The sequence below is a fragment of the Puntigrus tetrazona genome, chromosome 13 (genome assembly GCF_018831695.1).
Source record: "Puntigrus tetrazona isolate hp1 chromosome 13, ASM1883169v1, whole genome shotgun sequence".
In the NCBI taxonomy this organism is placed as follows: Eukaryota; Metazoa; Chordata; class Actinopteri; order Cypriniformes; family Cyprinidae; genus Puntigrus; species Puntigrus tetrazona.
In genome coordinates, this window is record NC_056711.1 from 5,131,530 (window position 1) to 5,158,581 (window position 27,052).

Consider the following 27,052-nt stretch of genomic DNA (forward strand, 5'->3'; position numbering starts at 1 on the left):
GTCAAGTGTGCTGAGTTAATTCTAATGACCTTAAATGTAGAACAATGGAAGTGCCAAAAATATAGCTGTAACACTTGAACATTATACATGTCAGCAAGAGTTTTTAGTTTCATGAGGTTAAATACAATCTTTATGGTTTTCTTTTTTTTTTTTTATTTAAGGCATGACACAGTAGCAACAGTTACTTTACATTCAGATTAAATAATGCACTTATAAGTAAATATAATTCGTTTTTATCCATTGATTGAATAACAGATCTGTGAATAGTATTATAACTTGCATTCTTGCCTTATCTTGCGCTAATTACAAAACACGCTCAATTCATATATGCGTATACGATGAAATATGATACTATTATCATTATATTTCATGATACTATTTATATTATGATACAATGTAAAAAAAAAAAGAAAAAATTATGCGGTTCTAAATTCAGCAAGAGTTTACTATCGCTTTATCATATCTGTATAATGTTTCTGATTAGTAAGGTTTTGCTTGTCACGTTAAATACTAATTACTTGGCTGGTCAGATTTTCTGCTTTGGGTACTTAATAGATTAGGAGTATCCCACCGGGTTGCCAGATGTTTAACAAAGCCGACAAGACCAGTATTTATCCAACTATTAAACTCTCAATATAAATGCCTCTCTCATACCTAAAATACGTGTTTTAGAGTAACTATTATGTGTAATGCACAATGTAAACATTAAAATCACTAGCCAGGATCACAAATTATCTCTTTTAATATAAGGTCGTCCCAAAATTGGATCACTTTTGCTACTGGTGGAATGTAAAAAAAATACTAATTACAGTCGAATACAATCTATTCAAGATGAATATGCTATTCTTAAAACCGCGGGGAAAACCAAGCCCCCTAACATCAGCTCAGTTCACGGGGTAACCGTGAATTTGGCAACCCTGAGCTCTCCCTCTCATCAGACATGCGCAGACGAGCTGCGCCACTACTACTTCCGGTACTGTCCCGGACCCCGCAGAAGAGCCGAGGACCGGACAGGCGCGCCTCGACCACCGCACGTAAAGAACGTTTTAACGAAGTATTCGTGTTTAAAGAAGATTTGATATGCGTGCTCACAGAAACGATTGCTAACACGTAATGCGTTTGACGCAGTGGCGTTCTGCTTCCATCGGGATTGAGCGTTTCCCGCGATACATCTGATCTGATGCAACATGGCAACATCACACGTTAACAGATGCCTCGTAAGGACAGTCACGAGATGTCTCAAGGACGGCGGTCGGCAAACGCATGCGATGCCAGCGAGGGCTCTGGGACACTTCTCTGACTCCTCTCCGGGGAAAGAGCGGCACGAAGCCGTCGTTTGTCGGAGGAGCCCCGGAGGCGGCGGGCGCCTGGCAGCCGCGCTTGGGCTGGGACTCGGAGGAGCGCTGTGGTATTTATTAAGAGACGAGGACGGTAAAGACGCTCTACAGAGGACGGTCGCGGTCAGGAGTTTGCTAATTGACGGCTTGCTGCCGACGGTGCAGTGCGCTTCTCCGTTTAAACCGGACAGCCCGCGGTTCAAGTACAACTTCATCGCGGATGTGGTTGAGAAGTCCACTCCTGCTGTAGTCTACATCGAGATCGTTGGGCGGTGAGTCTGTGAAAAACACAGCTCTTAAACTAGCTTAAACCGAGCTGGTTTAAACGAGTCTCGCATGCATGCTGTCAAACCCTTATAAGCTAGCCACCCTGACTAGACATGGAGGTCAGCAAACCAGTTTAGGCCTGTTTAGGGACATCTTTTGTGTACTGATTGTGTGTGAGATTGGTATTTAGTTTCAGTTCTGCTGGATATTGGGACAAATGCTGTATGTTGTGTTTTCCAGACACCCGTTTTCTGGCCGTGAGGTGCCCATCTCCAACGGCTCTGGCTTCATCATAAGTAGTGATGGTCTGATAGTGACCAATGCCCATGTGGTCGCCAACAAGCGCGGCGTCCGTGTTAAGCTGACCAACGGAGAGACTTACAATGCCACGGTCCAGGATGTCGACCAAGCCGCAGACATCGCTACCATCAAAATTAATGTTAAGGTACCAGAGGTGCTTTGATGCATTGCTGTTTAGCATCTGGAAAAGATGCATTAAATTGATCTCAAGGGTGACAGAAAAGATAGCTTTTCCAGGAAATGGTCTTCCTTTTGTGCCTTCTGTTCATCAAATAATCCCCCAAAAATTGTATCATGGTTTGCAAAAGCACCAGAAAGCTGTTGTCAACCTGAATGATTAAAAAAAATGTTTCTTGAGCGTAAAATCAGTATACTGAATGATCCTTCAAAAAGCATATGACACGGAAGGCTGAAGTAGACTGCCTGTTAAAAATCCTGCCTTGACTTAAAGGGTTAGTTCACCCAAAAATTAAAATTTTACTTACCGTACTTTCTGAAGCATCCTAGATGTCTTTCTTCTTTCAGACAAATCCAATTTGTGTTATCTAAAACTTGTCCTGGCGCTTTTAAGCTCTATCCTTGCAGCATGTGGGTGTTTGCCTTTAACTGTTTAAAACATGTTAAATAAAGTGTGCGCAAGCTCAATAAAACCTCACGTGGCTCCGGGGGGGTGAATAAACGCCTCCTGTACTGAATCCGTGCCTTTTTGTAAGATAAATATTCATATTTCAAAGGCAATAAAACAAAACTCCAATTGGATTCGTCTATACACCTAGGACGTAAATTAAAAATTTGGGGGTAAACTAACCCTTTAACAGGAAAATAATAACATTTATTAAAATAGAAAGCAATTATTTCACAATATTAATATTTTACTGTAAATAAGAGGGTTTTAACTTAACGATACACTTCTTCTATAACTCTAGCACTTGCTCTTCTAATTCTATTAAACAACAATAAACGTGCGCACTATTCTTGTCTGTTGTGACCGGTTAGTGACTGAATAGTTTAGATTTACATACAGCTGCATTACACAGTAGCTTCTGTGCTCTTTTTATTTGTTACATACTTAAAACAAACTTTGCTGTGGGTATGTAGCACTTGCATATCATTGTCACGTGTGTGTGTGTGTCTGTGTGCATATAATATGTACTCATACCAATGTTTTATGTCTCTCATCCCAGCATCCCCTCCCTACGCTGCGTCTCGGTCAGTCTTCTGATGTGCGTCAGGGTGAGTTCGTGGTTGCCATGGGGAGCCCTTTCTCTCTTACGAACACCATCACGTCTGGAATCGTCAGTTCTGCCCAGAGAGGAAGTAGAGAACTGGGCCTGTCCAACTCCAACATTGACTACATCCAGACAGACGCTACCATAGACGTAAGAGAATTGGGGTGTGACTGCATGTTAGTTTCCTTCATCAAATAATTCATATATTGTATCTATTTTACAGTTTGGAAATTCAGGAGGTCCCCTTATAAACCTGGTGAGTCTCTGGCTGACATTTACACAACATACCGCTGGTACATTTTGTCTTTAGAAACAAAGAAGCTGTTGAGCTGTTTAGGTTGTTGCAGGTCAGATTTCATTTATTGTCTTTGGACTAATAGCAGAAGAACTTATTTGTTTACCCAATCAATCTCTGGTCATGTGACGTGATGCACGTGATATGAACACGTGATGTTTAACTTTCAGGACGGTGAGGTCATCGGCATTAATACCATGAAAGTGACTGCAGGGATTTCCTTCGCCATTCCCTCAGACAGAGTCCGCATCTTCCTCGAGCGCGCGGCAGACAAGCGGAGTAAGAGTGACCCTTGACCCTCTCTCATTCTTGTTAGTCACGTCATTTGTATTGTGTTGAATCGTGTTGCTGTTTTCAGAGTCCTGGTTTGGAGAATCCGAATCAAAACAGCGTTACATCGGCGTGATAATGCTGACTTTGACCCCCAGGTGCCTATCTTTGCTTCGATAACATACCCTAAATGTGTGCGAGATGGTCACGTTAACTTGAAATGGTGTTTTTTTTTTTTTCACCTTTCCAGCATAATCAAAGAGCTGAAGATGCGAGACATATCCTTCTCTAATGTTTCTCATGGAGTTTTCATCCAACATGTTATTTCAGGATCTCCAGCCGATAGGTAAGCAGCACTGCTCTCGTCCCACGCTGCTGTGGTTTGTTGATGGTGGCCTCCCTGTCGTTAATGCCATTTCCTGTTTTCTGTTTCACAGAGCTGGTGTGAAACCGGGGGATGTTGTTGTTGAGATAAACGGGTCAAAGGTGAACTTCTCAGAGGACATCTATAGCGCTGTGAGAACAAGCGACAGCTTAAACATGGTGGTCCGGCGGGGGCCCGACCTCCTCATATTGCACATGACCCCCGAGCAGACGGAGTGAACTCGAGCCAATAAATAAGAGGAAGAAATGGTTAGCCAGAGCGAGAAATGAGAAGCGGAAGACGATTCGAATAAATATAGTTTGAGATGTTTTAAGAAAGTAATAATTTATAGGGCTTAACAGTATAGTAGCGAAGCGGGACACTTAAGTTAACATAATTGTGCACTTTTTTTGGAAGTTATGCTGGATCAATATTAGTGTGTCCTCTTAAACTACACTGTATCAGTATTGTTTATGAAGGAATACTTCCTAAATATGTGAAACACGGTTTATCATGAGATGAATGAACCATAATAAAAGTGGGTGCTCTTATTCGAACATTACAGATTTTTTGTATTCAATGTATTTTAATACTTTTTACAAACCACTGTGACTTCACAATAAAACATTGGAATATTAATGCTTTCGGATCAGTTTTTGGTACAGGTACACTTTCATGTAAAAAAACGTCATTAAAGCCTTCCCCATTGTTTTCTATACAATGGAAGTCAACGGCTACTAGCAGCAAAACATGTTATACTCATTTAGCCTGGATTTTCCACTCGCCAACAGCTGGAAGATCGCAGACGAAAGCCCAAAGCTTGAGGAAAATCTGTGAGTGATGAATGCTAGGTTTTGATTTTCACATAATTAAAATTGCAATGTGGTTGCTACGCATTACTAGAACAAAAAATGGCTTTTGGCTTCGTGTTGAGCGGATGCCTTTGTAACGTAACGAGTCATCATGACTGTTCATTTAATTATTACCATTTATTTGCTTAATGGCTCATGAAACCTGAAATACCTGAAATGATTTGATTACGACTTTAAATAACACTTTATTTTTTCATCTTCGACAGAGTTGCAAGTGACATGAAATACTTTACTGTATCTGATCACACGAATGTATAGCCAGTTCAGTGAAAAGACGAATCTAGGACAGCGTGTAAAAACAAAAAAAAAAAAGAAAATAAAACGTCACTTAAGATTTAACAAGTTATACGTGAAAGTAAAATAGGGTTGAGTCAGAGCTTTGAAGCATAACGTACATTCACACTTTGCAACAGCTTTTAAACACAAATGCTCATCTGGAGTACAAAACGTTCAAGTATTTTTAACTCACAGAGACGGCAGCACTCAAGCTGCGTGATGCATCGACAAGGCTTTTTAAACCTTTAAGGAAATAAGCACCTGATTGCACTGTAAACACATACAGCAGGCTGTACCACTGCACGGCCTGAGCAAATGTTCATTTACATCCAATCTTCACACTACTCAAGCCAGACTCAGCAGCCCGGGGTGTTTTCATTCAAAAATGATAGGTAATGTCAATACGGTTACACTCTCGGTGTGAAAACTTGATATACTGTAGATTTTAGGATTTCTGCGATTGCGATGTGAGAAGTTAATTAGTTTATGGCTGGTTTGAATGAATAAATATTTTATTCTGGATTAACCTACGTATTAGATGGTCTCGGTGTGCCAATTAGATCAGTCTGGTGAGAGGATTATGAGATCTGGTTGTTCAGTTGGCCAGGGTATTTCTCAAACTGCTTCTCAGCCTCCTCACTGAAAGCATCACCTGAAATAAAGACAAGGAAAAATAAATCTCAGTATATGACTTTGAACGGAAGCACTACCTTAATGTGTTTTTATATATATATATATATATATATATATATATATATATATATATATATATATATATATATACACACACACACACACACACTATGGTTGCATAATTCTGGTCACTTCAGGGTCGTATGTGGTTCACACAATGTGACTACAGCACAAAACATTGTATTTCAACAAAAAAATGCCATCAAGACCTGCAGTGTGAACTAAGTCTTAGAGTAATTTAGCATCGCATCACTTGCTCACCGTTAGATCCTCTGCAGTGAATGGGTGCCATCAGAAAGAAAGTTCAAACAGCTGATAAAACATCACAATAATTGGCAAGAAACTCCAATCCAAGAGTTAATGTCTTGAGAAGTGAAAGGTTGTGCATTTGTAAGAAACAAATCCATCATTAAGGCATTTTAACTTTAAAACACCAAATCTGGCCAAATGACAGCGATACATGATGACATGTTCTCCAGCTGTTGTTATCTCGCATCAAAATTCATATTAATGACATATTAGTTTAGAACAGCATGGGATCTTTTTTGCTTGCAAATGGTACTTGATCTGTGCATATTTTCTCCCTCTGATTCAGAGAAATCAACATTATGCATTAGAGGTATTTTAACTGGAAGCAATTGTTTGAAGTAAAAAATTACTTGAATTAGTTTCTTAATAATTGTGGCTCTTCAACTCACAAGGCATTAATTGATGCGCTAGATTGGCGTGGATTATTGTGATGCTTTTATCAGCTGTTGTTTGGACTCATTCTGACGGCACCCATTCACTGCAGATGATCCTTTGGTGAGCAAGTGATGTTAAATGTTGCATTTATCCAACTTGGATGGCCTGAGGGTGAGTAAATTTTCATTTTCGGGTAAAACATGTCTTTGCGTCTCACCAATGTGGCAGTTATGGACCCAGATCCTGTGCCCATCGTATTTGCAGTTACATTTCATGGCATTGTTTGTGAAGTCACTCTCAGCAACCTCGTAGTTGGGATTTATCACAACCTGGAAAGGCGAAAACAAGTCTAAACACTATGAAAGCAACGCATGTTTTTGTGCACATTAATCTGCACCCGTTCTCTGACCTGAAGGATATAATTTCCTGGTTTGACATCAGTGATATCGATCCACTGGCAATCGATGTCATGGCGATATAAATCCCAGCATCCCACTGTGATGCCCTGCTCACCAAAGTTAGCACACTCGTATCTCTTGGAAATACCTAGTATACAGAAACAGGCGATCAAACAGAAGTGAAAACGTGCCTAACTACTCAGAGCTGAGTGTAAAGGTGTATTTGGAGGAGTTAGATTTACCCTCGTCACAATCTGTGTCCTCCAGGCAGAAGCTGGCTTTGTGTCCTTCTGCCACTTTAGTGCCATTGGCAGACATCAGGTCATAGTGTGTGAAGATGTCCATACTATGATAATGTCTGTGGAGTCACACACACACATACATAAACTCACACACAGAAATGACTGAGATCAGATAGAAGAGCAGTATAGACTAGAGAGAAAAACAGATTATCTGTTTGTCAAAAGACAAGATTTTGTTGAGGGTCCCATTTGACCTACAGTCAGAAAATTGTAGCTTTTTGAATTCTAAAATATGAAGATTCATCCGATAAATTCAATTATCTGAAGAAAATCCACTGTTCTTCATCTATGTAAGATTCACAGTCAAAATGTCTTTGAAGTATTGTTCGTTGATGTTTGATTTCTGGATCTGTTCTGTTGTTACATTGATGCTGTTTACAACAGATACAATATCGATTTATAAAGAGAATAACCGATGTTATTTATATTTATAAGTAGATGCAGCACATTATGTTTTTTTTTTTGTGGTAAAATCGTGGTTAATTTTAGTTTGATCTAAATTGCTAAATTGCATCAGAATTGCATGTTTGCATCACATAATACTGAGCAAAAAAATCATCAAAACTGTGAGATAAAGAGCAATAACTTTTTTTACATTTTTTATTCAGTGACAGAAACTAGCTTCCGTAGTGATCAGATTTTCAACACAACAGGAACAAAAATTATAAAAACTTTTTTTAACATTATTTTTTACCCGTGACATGCGTGCCAGACCCACGAGTGACGGCCTGCTTTGGGCCTGAAGTCAGCCCGTCCGATGTTGTGAATCTGTGAGGAGAAGCGCAGCAGGCGGCGGTGACCGTAAGGCCAGTTAGCTTTAGCGGCGCTCTTAGACAGACAGTCTTCCTCGGCGGCACAGTACAGCATGTGTAGCGGCCGGTCCTCTATATACGCCGTCTGCTGCACTAGCGGGGCGTTCAGCACCAGATCAGACGTAGCTGGGGAAGTAACACTGCATTTTAACGTCAAGCCGCAGTATGCAAAAACACTGAAACCGCATGCTGGAAATGTAAAACGAAAGTTCAAAGGAAAACATAGCCTTGGTTTCAAGAATTTGATTTAGATTTTTGTTTCTATTTTGGTCACTGGACTGGATGTCTGAGGTTTTAATGTCTGAAACAAACAGTTTTGCTCAACGTAGAACGGTTGAGAAAATGATATGTTGTCTCATTTGTATACATAATCTAGACAGGTGTAAGTCATTTGAAGTCAAGTCTTTGCCATGTGAGGTTCACTAATTATAGACCAGTTCTCAGAGAGAGATAAACAGCAGACTTACCACAGCTCTAGATCTACCATCAGTAGCAGACTGACCGTCTGAGAGGTGAGAATTACAGCCATCTATAAACATGTTATGGATAACTCTTGCAAAACAGTTTTGACTCTTATACTGAATCTGCTAGGCTCTGAACTAGATTATGAGTATGATATTGCTGTTATACAGCAGCTGTATAAACAATACCTTCTTTTTAAAAAAAGTGTCCCAATTCACAAACTTATGCACTTTTGTATGCCGTTTCAGGTTAAATAGTACAGTAGAGGGTGGAGTCAAAGGCTATAGAATAATCGAGACGTGTCACTCGTGTAGTTTTGAATGAGGAAAAACGCAGCGCTTAAAATGGCCGATCAATCACACGAAGCCCCGCCTTCTAAATAAAACAGCCAATCGCTGACGTGTAAAGTCAGCGCATCACCGCACCTGCTGTTAGAAGTTCCGGTTGCTATAGAAACAATCAGCTTTCTGAGACTTTCTTTTATAACGCTATTTGAGCAAAAGAAACTACAATTATTGCACAGTTGTTGTTGGACTTCAGCTACAGATTCAGCTTAGTTTGGACGCCCCGAGAGACGTTTTAAAGATGGCCGCCGAGTGACACGACTCGTCTTAAAGAGACTTTGGTGTTTAGGGCATATAACGTTTGCATATTTTTTTCTAGAGGTAATAGAAAATAGTTCCAAACAAAGCCAAAGCCAAATTAATATGCAGGTCTGAGCACAACAAAATGAATGAGGGTTTTTAAACAAGTTAAGTGAATGTTTCAGTGACTGACGGTCTGTCTTGAAGGCACAAACTATGGCAAAGAGCTACAGTCAGTGAAAAGTCTTGATATCAAAATGATCAAACAATCAATTTCGAGGTATTTGTATCTGTGTGTGCTTATGTGAACGGTTACTCACTTTCTGAGCAAATAACTCCTGCCGAGAACCGTGCTGCAGCTTTCTGGCAGTTGACCGTTCTGTGGTGTTGGCACTGGCTCAGAGACATCTCATCTCCTGTACATTTCACTCCGCTCATTACCATCTCTGTCACATTACTGCTGTTCCAGTACCATGTTTCCTTAGCAAACACGCAACACAAACAAACACAGACAGATGCTGATTTACAGTTTTCTATGAAGAGATTGTCAGTCACATGCTATTTTCAGTTTACTCCCTAAAGATTGTAAAGCATTTAGCATCCAACACTCGAAGATCAGGTCATTATTCAGACAGATTTTATTTCATTCTTTTATTTAGGAGGATAATTTGAAAAAAAAAAAAAAACAACCAAAATATAATTGTATAATATATATTTATTCTATAATTGCTATCAAGGTCACACTATAAAATAAATAACGTTATTTCATATGTATTTGAAAATCTTGGTCCTGAAATAAAATGTCTATCATTTCTTCCTTTTAGGGTAAAACACAACCAGACATTCGGACCAACTTAAAAAAAGAATTAATGGCTTTTCAGTAGATTATAGGGCTACCACATCCATTTGTATTTCTGAAAAGTAACTTACAAATATTTGTGTTGCCTAAAAAACAGCATTCCTGGTGAAAGAAAAGAGCTGCGTCTGCAAGCATGTATATGTCATGTACTCACTGTAAAAGCATGCATGCTGAACCCCAGCCCTAGCTGCCTGCACGCCACCATGGCCTCTCTGGTGGTCCAGCCCTCACTGCATACACCGCCCCACCGCTGCCCCACCCGCACCTCCACTCGCCCTTCATACTGTGAGCGCCCACCTGACAGACGCACCTGCAATCACAACCTACGCCACGTCAAACACACTCACATCTTACCCCGCTCACCCATCTGTCTCCTGCCATCCACTGCTTACCCACATACACAGACAGATGACCCCGCTGAAAAGACCACGGGTCTCATTTATACACACGTTAGTGCTGTCAAACAATTAATCGGGATTTAGCACAAAGTAAAAGTTTCATTAATATATGTATGTGTCCTGTGTTTATTTATTATGTATATATAAATATACATTCACTATATATATATATATATATATATATATATATATATATATATATATATATATATATATGCATATGTATATGTATATAAAATATACAAACAATACATATTTTCCTTAAATATATACATGCATGTGTTTGCATTTATATATACATAATAAATATGCACAGTACACATACATATATTATATAAACAAAAACTTTTCTTTTATATAAATTCTATTCTTTTATATATATAAAAGTATATTGTATGTAATTTACCATTGATATATTAATTAATCTTTATAAAATGATAAAATAATAGGTTCACATTTTATGTTCATTCACATTTAGGATCATACTATGCATGTCTTTATAAACAAGGACCCAGTATAGAACAGCATGGCTGGTTAGTACTAGTTTGATGCTGAACTAGCTACTCTAGTATAACCAAGCTGTTCAATAGCCAAACTTGAGCTGACTGATCTTTTCAGCAGGTTTATTTCTGTCCGTCCCTGTACTACATGCGCTGACTCACGTTGTGCGTTTTTCAAGTTCAAGGCTTTGAATATGTATGTGGGAGTGTGCGAGCCAGCACCATCTGATTTTTTGATGGTAGCAGAAAGTTCAAGGCAATGTTAGCATGCAAGTGTGTGTTGCTGTTACTGTTAGCATCCTACTTGTAGGCCATGGTTGGCGTACCCGAGGCCCAGCTGCCTGCATACAACCATGGCCTCCTCAGTACCCCAGCCTTCTCCACAGATCAGGCCCCAGCGCAGCGTCCCGTTAGTCTCAGTATACAACACCTCCACACGGCCCTCGTAGCGAGATCGGCCCCCTAAGATGCGCACCTGAGCAGGGCACAACCAGGGACGAGGGGTAAGAGGGGGTTCGACTAGAAATATACAGGTGACCGGGGCTAATTGTCACATTTAGTCTTGCTCTAAAAAATGTTTCTTGTTTCATATGATATGACAAAAGTCAATTTTGTTATTTAAGCAGTAATCAATTCTGACTTAGCATTTATGTAATTGGTAACCAATAAAATGACCATACCATTGCTTGTTAAATGTTATTTATTATAACAGTGGCAAAGATGAATTTTCAGCAGCCATTAACCCAGTTTTCAGTGTCATGTGATCTTGCAGAAATCATAATGATGAAAACAGTTGTGCTACTTCATATTTTTGTGGAGACCATAATAATTCTTGCGTAAGGGTTTGTGACAACTAGCCCCGGTGTATTCTGCATGCATATAAGAGGTTTCTAGCAGTAGGTGCATAATGGTTAATGTAAGTTGCATCTGTTGTGGATCAGTCATAATAAACCACAACAGATGATTAATTAATTTCAATAACTGTCTCTTGATACAGACAATTATGGCCAATATTTCATCCATTTCGAGACAAAATGAATACTGAGAACAATATTATGAATAGATGCAATTCGTTTGATCATTGCTATGTTCTTCTTAAATTGAAAAACAAGCAATACAAATGCATGCGATATAGAGTCACTAGAAACACTGAATGACATGTATTACCTATGTGTTAAAAAACCAAATCAACACATAAGAAGAAATGTTATGTACGCGTGTGTTGCTCTGACCGTTTTCTCATAGCCCATATATGGCACATTACAGCGGACCGAAGCGTCTTCGGTGTGTTTGCAGTCCTCTGCTGTGATGTTTTTATAGCGGCAGCCCCACAGAGAGCGCTCATGACCTGTGCACTGCACCTCGTTCATATGGATAGGCCCCAAACCTGAGACAAAACACAAAGCAAAATTCTGTTTAATTTATAGCACAGAAAAAGTTTTATTTTGGTTAAATGATTTATTTCATCAAAGTCGTTGGACTGGTTACCGTCATTCTTTTTCTGTTCTACAAACGAAAGAGAGCCATAAAAGTTTGAAATGAAGTGAGGCTGTGCAAATGATGACTGAATGCTCGTTTTAGGGTTATCTGTGCCCGTAAAGTGTTTCAAGTTTGTTTAAATACTTGTTGGTGCCATTGTACAGTATTTTTGTGGCTGTAGTACACTTCATACTACCAGACTTTTTCACAAAAACTCACACATAAAGATGAATGAAACACAAATACAAAATATCAAACGTTTCACATGCGTATCTTCCTCTTCTTAACTGAACGTTTTTTTTTTTCCTCATGATGTTACACTGCTGATATGTTTTTTTCTGTGCCAGCTGTGTGTCCAAGACATGCTTTATTGTCCCATAACAGGGACAATAAAGCATATGCAGTCAAATACAAAGATTCATACTATAATGTGAAGCTAAAACATCTGTGCCCATCATACATTGTGTAATTAATTAATAATTTGTTAAATCTTCTAAAATCTGCAGGCTGGTAATACCTTTCAGCAGCTAGCATTGAATCCAAACTGAAACTGAAAATCTGGGCAATAAAGGAGGCAATAAATGAGGCCAGTAATACGATTTCTGAAATCCCCAGAGATAAGAGTTCAGGTCACCGGTCAGGTAATAAAAGCATTCCATGCATTCCTTCACTGCAGGAAAGACAGTGTCTATATCTGTTTCATTACATCGGTCCATCCCCTGATTTGTTTTTGTCTCTCCTTATGCAATCTCACCTTGTCCCATGCGGGCACCTGTGAGGGCCTCTTTGGCAGAGCCGAAGCCCAATTCTCTGCACACGACGCTGGCAGAGACCAGGTTCCAGCGATCATCACAAATCGTCCCCCATTCGCTGCCCTTCAACACCTCGACACGGCCCTCACCATATTTTGCGCCACCCTTCAGCCGTATGGTAGACTGATGAGAGACAAACAGAGATGGAAACAGTTAACAGAAGTATATAAAACCAATCTTAACTCGCGTAGCGCTAATAAAATACACAGTTTACCGGCGTCTTGAGCTTCTTCCTCATGGCAGTGCTCTGTGAGTACAGTGGACCGGGCACACAGCTGACCACAGCAGGCATCCCTCCAGGACACGACTCCGTGGCGTTGCCATAGTTAAACTCCAGAGGACATGCAGCCAAGTGCACTTCTGTGCCTAAGCATGCCACTGAGTGAACTAGGAAGTGGTTCTTTTGTCGTTCAGCATACAGCCTGAGAAGTGAAAGAGAAGCTGGCCATGTTAACACGCACATTATTTTCGGGTTAAGGTCCATACTCAGGTTAAGCCTTTATTCAGAGAAAGATGTTTGAAAGCTCAGCAGCTATTGCAATATTCAGTAACACTTTATTTTGATGGCCTCTTATGAACATTCTGTTGACCATAAGTAACTTTGCACCTACATGTCAACTAACTTTCATTAGAATATAAGTAGACTGTCTGATTATTATCTGCTGACTGATGATCTCCCAGTATCCCAACATTATACACTATATAGAGATACAGTGACTTTTCAAGAACATGTCAACTTAATCGTGTAATTTAATAAACTCATTCATTCACATTGATGTAGACACAAACCATAAGACTTTATTTATTTTATATATATATATATATATATATATTTTTTTTTTTAATGAATAGCAAATTCAAAAGAACATTTTATTTAAAATAGAAACCTTTGTAAAATTATGCATGTGACTTTTGTTCAATTTAATGTTTTGTTGCTGAATAAAAATATGAAAATATGAATTTATTTTCAAAAAGGAAAAAAAAACCTCTCAAAAGGTAGCATATTTCAACATATAATTCTTTGTCTTTTAATACATTTCTGTAATCCATATCTTTTGTCTAGCCCCTAAATCACCTGTAATGCAGCATTTCTGACTGACGACATTTAGATTTAGAGAACAAAAGAGAAGGTTTGAACGGTCTGAGCCAAAAAGGTAATGTATGTTTCCCCTTTTTTTTTTAACCAAGGTTACCTTTTAGCTGAAGCCGATTTGCCCGGTTTAGGCTTAGTGCTAGATTTAGTGATAGCCTTAGCTTTGGGCTCCTGCCTGTAATGCAAACATCCATTAAGCACTCAGAAACACTCAAATGTCCACTGCAACATCCAGCATGCACATGCACACGTATACATACCAGCTGCATGGGAAGAAGACAATATGATACAAGTCTTTTCACAACCAATAAAGACTTAATCAAGATGCTGTGAGGCACAAGCCAACTAATTGAATAATTATTTGATATATAATAATAATCACCGTAAGTGTCAGTAACAGAAACCTTGGGATGAGAACTACAAACTAGCACTCCCATAAAAAATAAAAAAATGTTAGTGGTGATGACTTTCCCATGCCTGTTATATCCATTAAAACTAGCACGTTAGAAGCACACGTAACCGAGGTGAACATGCAGTAAGCACAAGGAGGGATTTGGGTTAGTATGAGGGTGTCTGTTTGGAGATATCTCCCTCAGAAAGCTTCTACTCTTGCACAAGCACAGCCTCATCTCAAAACTATGTGAGTAAAACTAACAGATGGTAATAAGTTCTTCATGGGGAAATGTTTCGTCCACCACTCTTTCAGACAGAAACACAAATTCATCGCTGAGAGAGCCTTTCAACACAACCCCATCACAAAAAAATGATAACCGACTAAAGCTCGGAAAGTACAGTTAGTTGACTAACACTAATAGTGTTGTGTACTGAAGCCACACTATGTCCTCTAGGGAAAGAACACGGCCGGTTTCTTTCCCTCAGAGAGTACCTGGCCGCTGTTACTTTAACTTTAGATTTTGCCTCAGCAGATCTCTTTCTGAGATGCCTGTTGAAAACAGGGAAATGGGGTCAAGCACACATAAACACATGTACACTGTTTACTATATCACTCTTATTTCTTTCTGTCCACTTCAGGACAGTTTAGAGTGTTTGAGATGGGAAAGGTTATGTGGTGTCACCATATTCCCTTAAAGGGATAGTTCACCACAAAATTTAAATTCTGTCATTACTCAGCCTCACGCCGCTCCAAACCCGTAAGACCTTCATTCATCTTCAAAACACAAATTAAGACATTTTGATGAAATCCAAGAGCTCTCTGTCCCTGAATAGACAGGAAGGGTACTAACACAGTCATAGCATGGAAACGTATCATTAAAATAGTCCATGTGATATCAGTGGTTCAACCTTAATTCAACATCAGCAGAACCACTCGGTAATGTTTGTGGACTGTCCCAGGAGAGAAGAAATCATTATATGAAGTCATTATTTTAGTTTTCTTTACGCACAAAAATTATTCTCATAGCTTTATAAAATAACGGTTAAACCACTGATGTCACATGGACTATTATAATGTCTTTTATACCTTTCTGGGCGTTTAATGTGGTCACTGCGTTGCTGTCTTGGAAAGTTCAGAAAGGGTAATTCACGACAGAATTTTCATTTTTGGGTGAACTGACCTTTTAACCCTTAATAAATATTTAAAAAAATAGTGTACTTGTACTGAATGTGCCCTTGTTGTATACGTCACAGCATATATTCATAAAAAACTATGTGCAGATGATATAAATTAAATAAATGGTACCGAATAAGTGTACTTAAAGAGACTTTCATTAATGTTTAAACACTTTTAAAAAGCACAGAATTGTGGAAATGTTTGACTTTTACATTTTACATCAAAGTTTTACTAACCTATAGTGATACTTCAAAAAAGTACATCTATTTTGGTGTACTAAATAATATACTAAAGCACATCTAAAGTAGGCAATTATAATTTTAACCGCAGAATGTTGTATAATATTAAATTAAAGTTAAAGAAAGTTATCAGTTATTAGTTATCGCAGATATAATTTAATATAAGTATCATCATATTATATTAGTTAAAAAGCCATCATATTTGGCCATATTTGCACTAACATTTTGTTTTTGATTGTATTTTGTGGGTTATTTTGAACTGACCAACTGCGACAAAGTCAAAGCTTTCAAGAAAGGAACCTTCTGGTCAATAATAAAACGGGCTTCTCTTACTATGCTGGAATCCGAAGTTCCATTTTAAATATCCCAAAAACTATAAAAACAACTGAAGTGGGGTTATGGAAACATCATCAGTCACAGTGTGCCACTGTTTCAAGAATGTGGGGAAGGTAATGGTGCGTACGTGTCTTATTAGGGAGACGGGCTGAGAAATGGAACCATTATATAGTCTATAAAACCACACATGGGGAATAAATGCAGACAGACATTGAGTAGAGACTTCCCCTTTGCTTTTTCTTATTGTGTGTAAAGCCATTTGTATTCTGCATAGGGCTTATTCATGTAAGTGGAACATTCTTGTAACATTCCACTGGATTTTGGGATGAGACCCCTACAGTGTACTACTTTCTACCAGTCGGCGTGCGTGAATGTCCTACGTCTACGCAATAGTTTCCTTGTCCAGATGTTTGTCTGTGGTTTAAACTGTGTGTACGTTGCTGCATTTCACAGATGACTGAGAAAGTAAACATAATTTCCTCTCACACTGCCTAAACTGCCACAGTGAAGTGAGACGCCACACATAAAGTCTAAATGGAGTAATACTCAAGTATTTCCATGGCCAACCACAACCCAATCAACTGATGGATAAAACTGATTCCTTCCCTACTTCCAGGTCTCAAGACGAACACTCACTTGTAGAAGTTCTTGTTGACCTTCTTCTCATGGGGGAATCCCATCATGCCGCAAACCACACGCGAGTTTTTGGGTGTCCAGCCATTATCGCAGATCTGAGCCCATCCGTCCTTATTCTTGACTTCCACCACCCCCTCAGTGACTGGCATCCGCTTAGTGGCCATAGTGAACACAGGACGCAAACGCACCTCCTCCACTTTATTCTCATCTACCTGCACCTGAGAGATGCATGATGCAAAAAAATAAAAACCGTATGGACAACCACACGCGAACATGGAGTGAACAAGCTTGGCGGTGCAGGAAAAAAGAAAGTTGAAAAATACGGAGCTCAGTTTCCTTGTTAGATCAGAGTCGTGTTTGTTATTGAAAATAAAGCATAAAAATACAAATATCAGACAAAACTAAACAACTAGTAACGTTGCCTTGTCAAACTAACTTGGCTTAAGTTAAAGCACTAAAATTACTGGAAAACAAGAAATAAATAAAATATAATGGACTACAATTAAATTACACTTAAAGTAATATTTAAAAGAAATTATAAAAAAAAAATCACAAATTAACAAAACAAAATAATACAATTACTCAAAAATTTAATTGAAATGAAAATTGAAAAAAAAAAAGTATAAAAAAACGACAATATTATTAAAATTACGTGAAAATAAGACCACACCAAAATCAGTTATTCTGTTATAAAGACAACATGTTGTTTTTAAGTTATTATTATTTATATTATATCTATTTAGTAGGTGTTAAATTAGCAACGTTCCTTTTATGTACTGAGTTAGGGCCATGAATTGATTAACAATGTAAGCACACAGGTTATTCATTTATTTTGTACTAAACAATACTGTACAACATAACATACACTTATTTTAAATTAAATGAAATATATTTGTATAACACTTAATAATAATAGTATTACAGAGCAGCAGCAGTGAAGATAAACTATCAGACAGCACTGGCCAAACCAAAGAAAGATAATTGTAGGTACATTTAGTAAAAAGTTGAGGCATTTAGATTTAAGCATTTCTTTGTACTTGTGTCTGTGTACGGCCCTTACCTCTATAACATTGGAGTCCATGTACCCCGGCAGTCTCTCATCTTTACAGATCACTCCGGCATCCTCGTCATGAGTGCAGTCACTGTTACCCCAGCCGCGAGATTTACACACGGACACGCTCCTCTCACTGCCGCTGCATTGCACATTGTCAAGCCAAATCTTACCTGGAGCAAACACAAACTCCCTGAGCACACAGAAACCGCTTTATATCTGCTCTGAACGAGCATGCAGGAACGTTACCTGTGCCCTTGCCATGCTTGGCGCTGTGAGTCCAGCCCGTGGCAGACACGAAGCCCAGCTGACGACAGAGGACATGGGCATTGGCCAGTGAGAAGTCATCATCACAGATGGTTCCCCATTCGCCTTTATAAAACACTTCGATCCGGCCCTCATTGTGTTTCCTGGGGAAGCCGGACAGACGGAACTTCAGGGTCTCCGGGCTTTCTGCCGTCTGAGGGGTCGGTGTGGGGCTCAGACGCGTGGGCGGTGTGGTTTGGGCAAAGCATGATGGGATACAAGCATGAAGAAGCAGGAAGACAACAATGTGTCGCCACCGCTGACACAGCTCCATGTGCGGTTCTGCGGTTTGAAAACATGGAAAAACACGTGCTTACTGCTGTGCGAAAGTCGGCATGTTTTGATTTGAACGCTGTCATGTAAGCAGTTCTCATTACCGTAACGCAAAACTTTGTTTCATTACTGTATTGTACGAAATGACTGTAACACTTAAATTGCGCGATAAATAAATAAATACAGTAAATAATTATTCTCTAAAAAACCTTTTAAATGTTTAGAAGCATTATGGTAATGATAACGTTGCAAAAAGCAAAATGTGTTTTTCCCAAGATTAACCCACGACTGACAGATTGATTGGAAATGACGTACTAAACCTATTCTGTTCATTTTACTTTTGGGTGACATTTCACTCCAAACCTGTATACAGTTTAAGGACAATTAAGCAATTAAATATTTTTAGGACCATGAGGAGTTTCTGCCATTTGACAATTATTAAGCAAGGTGACCGTCCCCCATCACCACTTCTCATTTCCATAATGCAAAAAAACATTTTCTTTACTTTATCATTACTGTAATGTAAAAAAAAAACTGCAATAAAAGAAATTATCTTTATTGCTATTAAATTTCACAAACAACTAATTAACAGTATTTTCTTTTAACGTTCTCCAGTTAAATGTAACAAATTTGGGGAAAAAAATCATGTTTACAGTAAAAAACTTTTAATAATTATAATCACCATCGTAATGGTTAAACAAAAAACCCAAAAAACATTTACAATAATGATTATCATGTATTACGCCTAAAAAAATCCAATAGTCCTATAAATAAGATTTATTAGATTCTTTAATAAAAAATTAAATTTCATTTGATTTCAGAGAAAAATGGGTCTCAGATATGTTTTCTTGAGATTCACCCAGATCAAATGTCTGTGTATGTATCCAACACTCCCCGGGGCACCCACTGTTACAGAATGAGCGAGTAGGAAAAACTAACAATAACTGCATTTGACATATCATTCGTCACATAAACGTAATCTAAACTCAATACTTTCATGTGCATTCCTCTATTTTTGTATTTAATCAGCACGAGCTGTAGGCCATCCTGACACCCTCTGGCATATTGACTTTAGGAGAAGGAGTAAAACATTTTACCAAGCCACCCACTGACTTTATGATTGCGTGACATGAGGTTCATCTCATAATGTTTGTAGACCGAAGTGTTTAAACCCTTTGTATGTATATGACATTGCACAGATAATTGTGTGGATGATATAACAGCCCCTCACTGGTGCGGCGATGGGATTTCACTAATGTAACAACAGCTTAACAGACAAGTCACTCTGGTGCCTGTGGGTCACAGAGGAATGTAAAACTTGAGCACCCTCTTTACAGGCTATGAGCGAGTTTCCCAAACACATGGCCTTCTACTGTCAGTTTGTGGACTAGACTGGATCTATGAATTGCCTTAATCTGAATATCAAGTCATAACATAATGTTTTTAATCCAGGTAAAAATGTCGGTAACCACGAAAACCATTACATTCATATCAGGGTGAATGGACATATTCCTGAACATTCCCTTTAAAATGTGGCCACTTTCGGTCATATACACTTTGTGAAAATCATTTTTTTTTGTTTGTTAGTTTATTTAACTTTTCTAATACCACACTGGTAGAACGTGTTTCCCCTTTCATTTCTGTATTAAGCCTAACATTTACAACACATCTTTAATTACGTATTGCATTGTGAAAATGAGGTGATGGAATTTTAATATTGGGGGAAAATGACTCCTTTGTCACCTTATCCTGTTGAAATAAAAACAACATATGCTGGATAGGCAGGTTAGGATGATGGTTTAATAAATCTGTACACTAATGCATATTATATATTAAACACCTACTGATTTCAAGAATTTTACACGTGTAAAACATGTCAAACTGAACAGATCAATAGCCTTCCTGAATGGATCCAATTATACAAGGTAGTAAAGAGACTGGAGCGCAATTGAAAACAGATCAGTAGCTCAGGGGCACATGATTCACCAGCACATACTTCCACGGAAAAATACAACTAAATCATATCAACAATATAAAATACACGATTATATATATAAATCACATCATCTGTAAACTATATCATGCTTTGAAACGCCTATAGAAACAGGCAAAAGAAATGCTGAGGTATGGACCCCACAAGGTAAATTGACTAATAAACTCAAAGATAATAAACATGAGGGCAAAATGCCAACAGATGTTTATTTACTTATTTAAAGAGACTTCAAATGCAGTTCAACGTCTCTGAACACTGCTGTTCATTCGGAGGAGGAGAAAAAAAGAACTCCAGTAGTGTTCTAATATTAATTATCAGTGTTCTTTAGAACACAAAACTGTTGCAGATGGTTTGAAATCATAACTGAAAAACTAAGAGCAATAAAAGGAAGTGTATGCTACTCGGCGTCCAGCCGCTTTATCTCAGATCGTCTCGTGCAAGATACCACTCTATTCAGCAACATCTAGGACACGTTCGCGTAAAAGATAAAACCATTTAATAACACGCTCAGACGAATAAAAAGCATATTTTCACCACCCCCTCCACTTACCTCAAGTTAAGATCTCTCGGGTCTCCGCACAGTCTCGTGCAGTTTATATTATTATAAGCGTCAAGAAAAGGCTGGAGTACCTGCAGCAGAACCCAGGCTTCGCACAAAGCAAAGAAAAGCGTCCGATGAGCAGATAACGGGTTTTGCCAGCTGGACAGAGAGAGAGAGAGAGAGAGAGAGAGAGAGAGAGAGAGAGAGAGAGAGAGAGAGAGAGAGAGAGAGAGAGATGGGGAAGACGGGGCACGGGGGGAGAGAGGTGGAGCTGACTCGTGGACGACTTCACACGAATGAAAAGGGGGCAGGATTTATTTCAGGAAAAACACACAGCCCTTTCACAGCTCAGGAAAAGATTTTCCTACTTGTATAACGGAACGTTCTTCTGCTCGGGCACGTTCTACGTTTGCAAAAAATACACGCTGGGGGATTCTGATCTTCGTGAAGTCTGCTGGAATATTATATGAAAAAATAAGGTGCTGCTGTTAAAATGTACGATTTTTACGAATCAGGCCATTGTTCCTGCATGTCAAAAGCACGAAGAAGCCTTGGTGTATTGTAATTTATATGATTTATTTATTTTAAAAAAATTACAATTTGTTTTTGTTGAAGAACAATACCTGTTTTCCATGTTTCAAACACAAAAGGCAAGGCACTTCTTATTTGCTGAAGAGGGAACAAACTGTCTATTATTTATACAGACTTGAGCAATAAGCAAGTAAGATAGACTATAAAGAGAAGGCAATAGAAAACAGTTCTCAGGTTTGAAGGGGAGATTTATCCACAGTGTAAAAGTTTTTGTTTTTGTTCCCCTCCCTGAAAATAGGTCAAAGTTTTACCTGGTCCTTTTCTCTCTCACAGTTACGCAAAAAAAAAGTCAAAACAACACTGTTTCTCTACAAACATAATACGAGCTTCATAACATTCCTTAAATCAGATTCTGACCTCACTATGATTACAACGGAAAACATATATTTTGTAATTTTGCATTTGTGTTGCATCAGTTACATAAACAAGAGAGCAAAATGAGCAAAAAAGTGCTTATCAGCTTGCTTTGAGTAAATAATGATATAGTGCCCAAAATAGTGCAATGTACCATAATTATTACATAAATAATACATGTTTCAGTCACTGTATTTCTGCTTGATGCAGCATCGGATCATAGCCAATAATGATAGTAGAGTATAAGATGGCAGCTGACACATTATAAATGATGTCTAATCACCCGATTGGGATTTAAGCCATGTATCAGATCTCATATCAAATGGTTGTTTTTACATAAGATATGTTTTTAGGCTCTAAACCATTCCGATGTTTGCAGTAATTCCTTAAACTAGTATAGACGTATATTTAATTCTGATTGTTTAACCTGACTATATAGCATATTATTAAGAAATGTTACCATAGTTTTAGTATTTATAAGATGTCAGACCTCGGTCTGCCTAGTTGAGGACATTGTCTGATATTGGAAGGCAATTTGGTCTGTTTGCATAAAATGTTCCGTCTGTAAAACTCTTGATTGAATAGCAGATCAGGATGGGTTTGGTAACTGCAAAAGTGCACCAACCGCACCAAAATAACCCTGAAAAACACAAATAAAACACCTTTAAGTGATTTGTTTAGATATTTTTTAGCTTTGGAAGAATTCAAAAGACTCACACACCTCATGTCGCAGGAACAGGGCTTTGAGTTGTCCTTTGCTCCAGTAGTCCAAAGCATAAGCGAGGAGTTTCATGGATAATGTGTTTACTCGCAGAAAGTTCCCAACAAATACCACTCTTTGAATGTTCTAAATGGAAGAAACTCATAATGAGCACTGGTTTCCGAAAATGTCATTCTTTTAAAAGGAGTTTCCAAAGAGCTGATTGGCGCCTGGTCTCTCATAGCCCTGTACAATGCTGCTTGATCCAGATTCCACAAGGCAGCACCGTAAAGAGGCTGACAGACAAGGGCAAGGACAATATACTGGTGATTTAAAGTGTGGATGTGCATGTGTACCTCGTTAAGTGCACACATGCGCGTGATTGAGCCAATGTTGTTGGTGATGGTGACAAGTGTTGCTCTTGCCAGATCCTCCTTGGAGACAGAGTCTCTCTTATCTTTGCACATCATGTTCCCAAAGCTACAAAAGAAAAAACACACATATTATCAGAAACACTATAAAACAATACCAGTGTTATATGAGGTATAACAATGAAATTGTTTACATAAACAAAACCTTTCAATCGTCAGGCATGCATTAAATTGACCAAAAAAACGATTTCTATTCTGTTTATTAAAAAATCCTGAATTCATGAATACCTGGAGGCAACGGCCCATCCTGGCAAGCCAAATCGCTCATAGTCGCCACCATAGATGTCTCTGACTAGTTTATCTACACGTGTACTCTCCCCTTCTGTGGCCATTGCCAATGCCTCCTCAAAGGTGGAGCATCCAGTCAACAGGCAACACAGCCCAAGGAATGTACCACCACCAAGACTAGGGGAAAATGTTAGAATAGCTTTACAGTAAAATGCCCATTTATTTTGTTAAACTGTTGAAATATTATAAAGTCATGACCAACCTGGTACCGGTGACACGTTTGTAGTTGTCTTTGGAATATACAGCCAGTATGCTGACACCAGAGCCAATGTTGACAAGCAGCAGAGGATAGGGGTTCTCCAGGTTGTATGCCTTCTGCTCACAGCGCTCAGGGTCTGTTGGATGCTCAAAATAGTAACATTCAGGCTGACCACTCGAGACCACTGAGTCAATGTAGAGAACCCCCTTTATCAGGCAGTCAAGCTCATCCAGCTTCAGCAGCTGCAGATTGGCCATCTAAGAGAGAAAAGACCAGCAGAGAACCAATTAATTAAAGAAACAGATCGACTTCAGACCATTCAAGACGTAGATGAGTTTCTTAAATAGGTACAGGTGTGGAGAAATGTACCATTTACATCACTTGTTCACAATTGGACCCTGGATGTCCAAATAGCTGATAAAAACTGGATTATGGATTATGGAAGCTGATTTTATTTGTATAAGTGTTATGAAATTAAAACATCTTAATGATCAGTTTTTTACTTCAAAAGCTGGGTGTTTTTATCAGCTGTTTGGACAAATTCACTGCAGAGGATCCATTTGGCCATCTTAATTTTGCATATATATGTAATTGCAGCAATGCGAGCTTGGACACACCGTACGGAAGTCATCTTCATATTTAAACGCACCACCTCCAGTGGCACAGAGGGTGGTGTGCAGACTGGAGAAGTGCTTGTCTCGGCCCATCTGCAGAAAGGCAGGCAGCTCGTGCGTGGGAAAGCGGATGAAGTGCAAGTTGCCCTTGCGGCCCCAAAGGGTGAGGTCAGAGAGCTCCAGGTGAACATCTCGTATGCCTGTTTTGCCATAGGCGGTGTGTGAAGTGAGGTAGCGGCGGATGCTTTTCAGACTCTCCACCTCCTCCTGTTCTTCTTCTGCTGTAATGTCTTTGGGCTCAAAGTAGACCAGCTTCACCAATGTGCCACCAATGTCCATGCCAAACCATGGGAAAGCTAGGGACCATATATATTCATATAAATATGAATTAAGCTCATTACCATTGCGGTCAGCACATTTTCAGCCCTGTAAGTAAAATCTGAGATATTTCTAAATAGTTTAATTATTATTATCTGCCCTAGTAGCAATTATTGTAACTTTGCGAGTCAATAAACAATAAACATTAACTACAATATATAATGCATTAAAAAAGTAACAGAGTTCAGTCATTCTTGAGACACGGGACAAAACAGGTCCAGCAAGTGCAACTGCTATTACAATTTTAAATGTGTCCAGAATAATTAATTAAATTAAATCATAATTAATTACTTTGTATTATGAAAAGCATTACACATCAAAGCAAGCTTGTTTTTCAGTGACACATGCATGTTTCATAAGGTTTTAAAATTGTGTCCCCACTTTTTGTCAACACCATCATTACAATGTAATAAAGTCAGGTAATATCAGGGGCAGCTGTCACTCTAATGGACCCCCTTGTCACAGTTCACCTCTGCAGAGTACAGTGATGTTTTTATAGATTTAGAATAGATTTTAAATCCTAATGTTAATATTTCCTGCGTGACAACTATGTCACCATCATCTTCCAAATATTTATTTCATTTTATTCTCCTGAAGCTACTATATGAACTCTTACTTGTTTTGTGAACGAAATGGCAAATTTGTCAACACCATTGTGTTCCAGTGATACATAAAAATACTTAAATGTGATTCTTGATTTAAAAAAATAATAGTCACTGTTTTAACACTATAATTGATTTTATGTATTTAATGCTTAAATGACTACAAATTCAGGTTTTCGTCACCTTCGTCAGATGAATATTTTGATAAAATATAATTGCTATATTATATATTTGTTGTGCAATTGTTGGCCACATGTGAAAATCTGTCCGCTGACAGGACGATGTGTTTTCAAATGTTAAAAACATCTTGAATGCTTTTAAAGATAAAGTTACAATTTTATTACAAAGTCCAAGGTAAACAGCGCATTTTGTTCAAAAAAAGAGAACGGTTGGGAGGTTGAATCAAAGCATAGCTCAGTAGCTGAGTACATATAAGATACATGTAGTTTATTTTGTCCGAGTACAAAGTTTTTATTTTTATTTTTTTAGATTTGCCCCACTTCTCAAGAATGACTTGAGTTATGAATTCAAACACACAACAGGGTTCTAACCAAAAACAGATATTACTCCCTACACAATAGCTGCATAATGGTTGCGCTTATGGACAACACAACAAAATTGAGAAGAAAAAAAAAGTGTCATAGGCTTAAATGTTACATATTTGGTTATTAAATGTTATTACTCTGTACTATTGTACTACAGTGCTGGTTCGCCTTTTGAAGATCCTGAAGAAAATCTTAAGTGCTTATTATTAAATCGATCAAATGTAAAATAGACTATGATATTAATGTGATGCCATATGTACTGTATTACGTTTAATGCTAACAATATCTATCGACTAAACATTTACATGTTTCGTGTATATTATGATTTTTTATATTAGTAAGTAATATGATGCCAACCACGAGGGCAAAAAGACAAAGGTAGCTATAAAACGTAAGTCTATTAGTTTGATTAATTTATATATATATATATATATATATATATATATATATATATATATATATATATATATATATATATATATATATATAAGACATTTTGTCACTGTGATTTCACCGTGGCATCGGCTCCGTTAACCCTGTTACCTAGCGCCATAACAAGATGGTTCACCTACGCGGCCTGTTCTTTTTCAGCGAATCGAGCCTCAGCAGCGCCGGCGTCGATTTTGACATCGGCCGCTCTCGCAGCGCACTGCAGCCGGCCGCTGCGCCGTCCGCACCCGCTGTAGCAGCTATGCTACATGAAGTTTCCGCCTTTGACCGAGGCAGCCCGAGCGGCTCTTCTTCTTGCTCCTCCGCACATCCCTCGCCGTCGCAGTGGAAGCCGTTCAGCTCCATTATGTCTTTAACTAAAAATCTCTACATCGGTTGTTAATCTGAAAAGCGCAGTTATATAAACGCATAGTCTGCGTTTCATAATGTCATTCACATCTTCGTGCAAAATGTTTACGTCGCTGTGTTTACAACACAAGAAGTTACTCGGATTGCCAATGAATGCTCTTCTCCTGTCAAATGAAATCGCAACGAGCCAATCAGGTTCTCGGTTTGCTTCGTCCATTCCCTTATTGGCAATCACGTTTTCTTCGACAGTAGATGGCGCGCTTCACATAACAACGCCACAAGCATCATTTGTTCACGACGTTTACCGCCTTTTTACGCTCA

At 38.5% G+C, this 27,052-nt stretch overlaps 3 protein-coding genes across 4 annotated transcripts; 1 reads left to right on the forward strand and 2 right to left on the reverse strand.

The window, feature by feature from the left end:
- The first annotated feature begins 959 nt into the window (after positions 1-959).
- Positions 960-4,701, forward strand: LOC122356791 (serine protease HTRA2, mitochondrial-like). The gene is made up of 8 exons (XM_043255853.1): positions 960-1,609; positions 1,845-2,049; positions 3,089-3,283; positions 3,357-3,389; positions 3,599-3,707; positions 3,787-3,856; positions 3,949-4,044; positions 4,136-4,701. The coding sequence occupies exons 1-8, from the start codon at positions 1,188-1,190 to the stop codon at positions 4,299-4,301; spliced, it is 1,296 nt and encodes a 431-aa protein (XP_043111788.1). The 5' UTR covers positions 960-1,187; the 3' UTR covers positions 4,302-4,701.
- Positions 4,503-21,403, reverse strand: loxl3b (lysyl oxidase-like 3b). Of its 2 annotated transcripts, XM_043255852.1 has the most exons (17): positions 21,241-21,403; positions 18,368-18,706; positions 18,128-18,291; positions 17,068-17,285; positions 15,173-15,229; positions 14,387-14,461; positions 13,408-13,615; positions 13,136-13,316; positions 12,135-12,289; positions 11,207-11,377; positions 10,159-10,314; positions 9,466-9,625; positions 7,982-8,225; positions 7,228-7,343; positions 6,997-7,133; positions 6,805-6,916; positions 4,503-5,862 (listed from the first exon to the last, which is right to left on the reverse strand). In XM_043255852.1, the coding sequence occupies exons 2-17, from the start codon at positions 18,696-18,698 to the stop codon at positions 5,789-5,791; spliced, it is 2,559 nt and encodes an 852-aa protein (XP_043111787.1). In that variant the 5' UTR covers positions 18,699-18,706; positions 21,241-21,403; the 3' UTR covers positions 4,503-5,788. The 2 variants fall into 2 exon arrangements, with proteins under 2 accessions (XP_043111787.1, XP_043111786.1); XM_043255851.1 differs by lacking the exons at positions 10,159-10,314; positions 14,387-14,461; positions 15,173-15,229 and having other exon boundaries at positions 21,241-21,399.
- A 385-nt stretch (positions 21,404-21,788) lies between these two features.
- On the reverse strand, positions 21,789-26,894 carry pank2 (pantothenate kinase 2). Its single transcript, XM_043254837.1, has 7 exons — positions 26,506-26,894; positions 24,412-24,764; positions 23,798-24,051; positions 23,536-23,712; positions 23,233-23,356; positions 22,898-23,023; positions 21,789-22,816 (listed from the first exon to the last, which is right to left on the reverse strand). Exons 1-7 carry the CDS (start codon positions 26,726-26,728, stop codon positions 22,766-22,768), a joined length of 1,308 nt encoding a protein of 435 aa, XP_043110772.1. The 5' UTR covers positions 26,729-26,894; the 3' UTR covers positions 21,789-22,765.
- Positions 26,895-27,052: the final 158 nt, after the last annotated feature.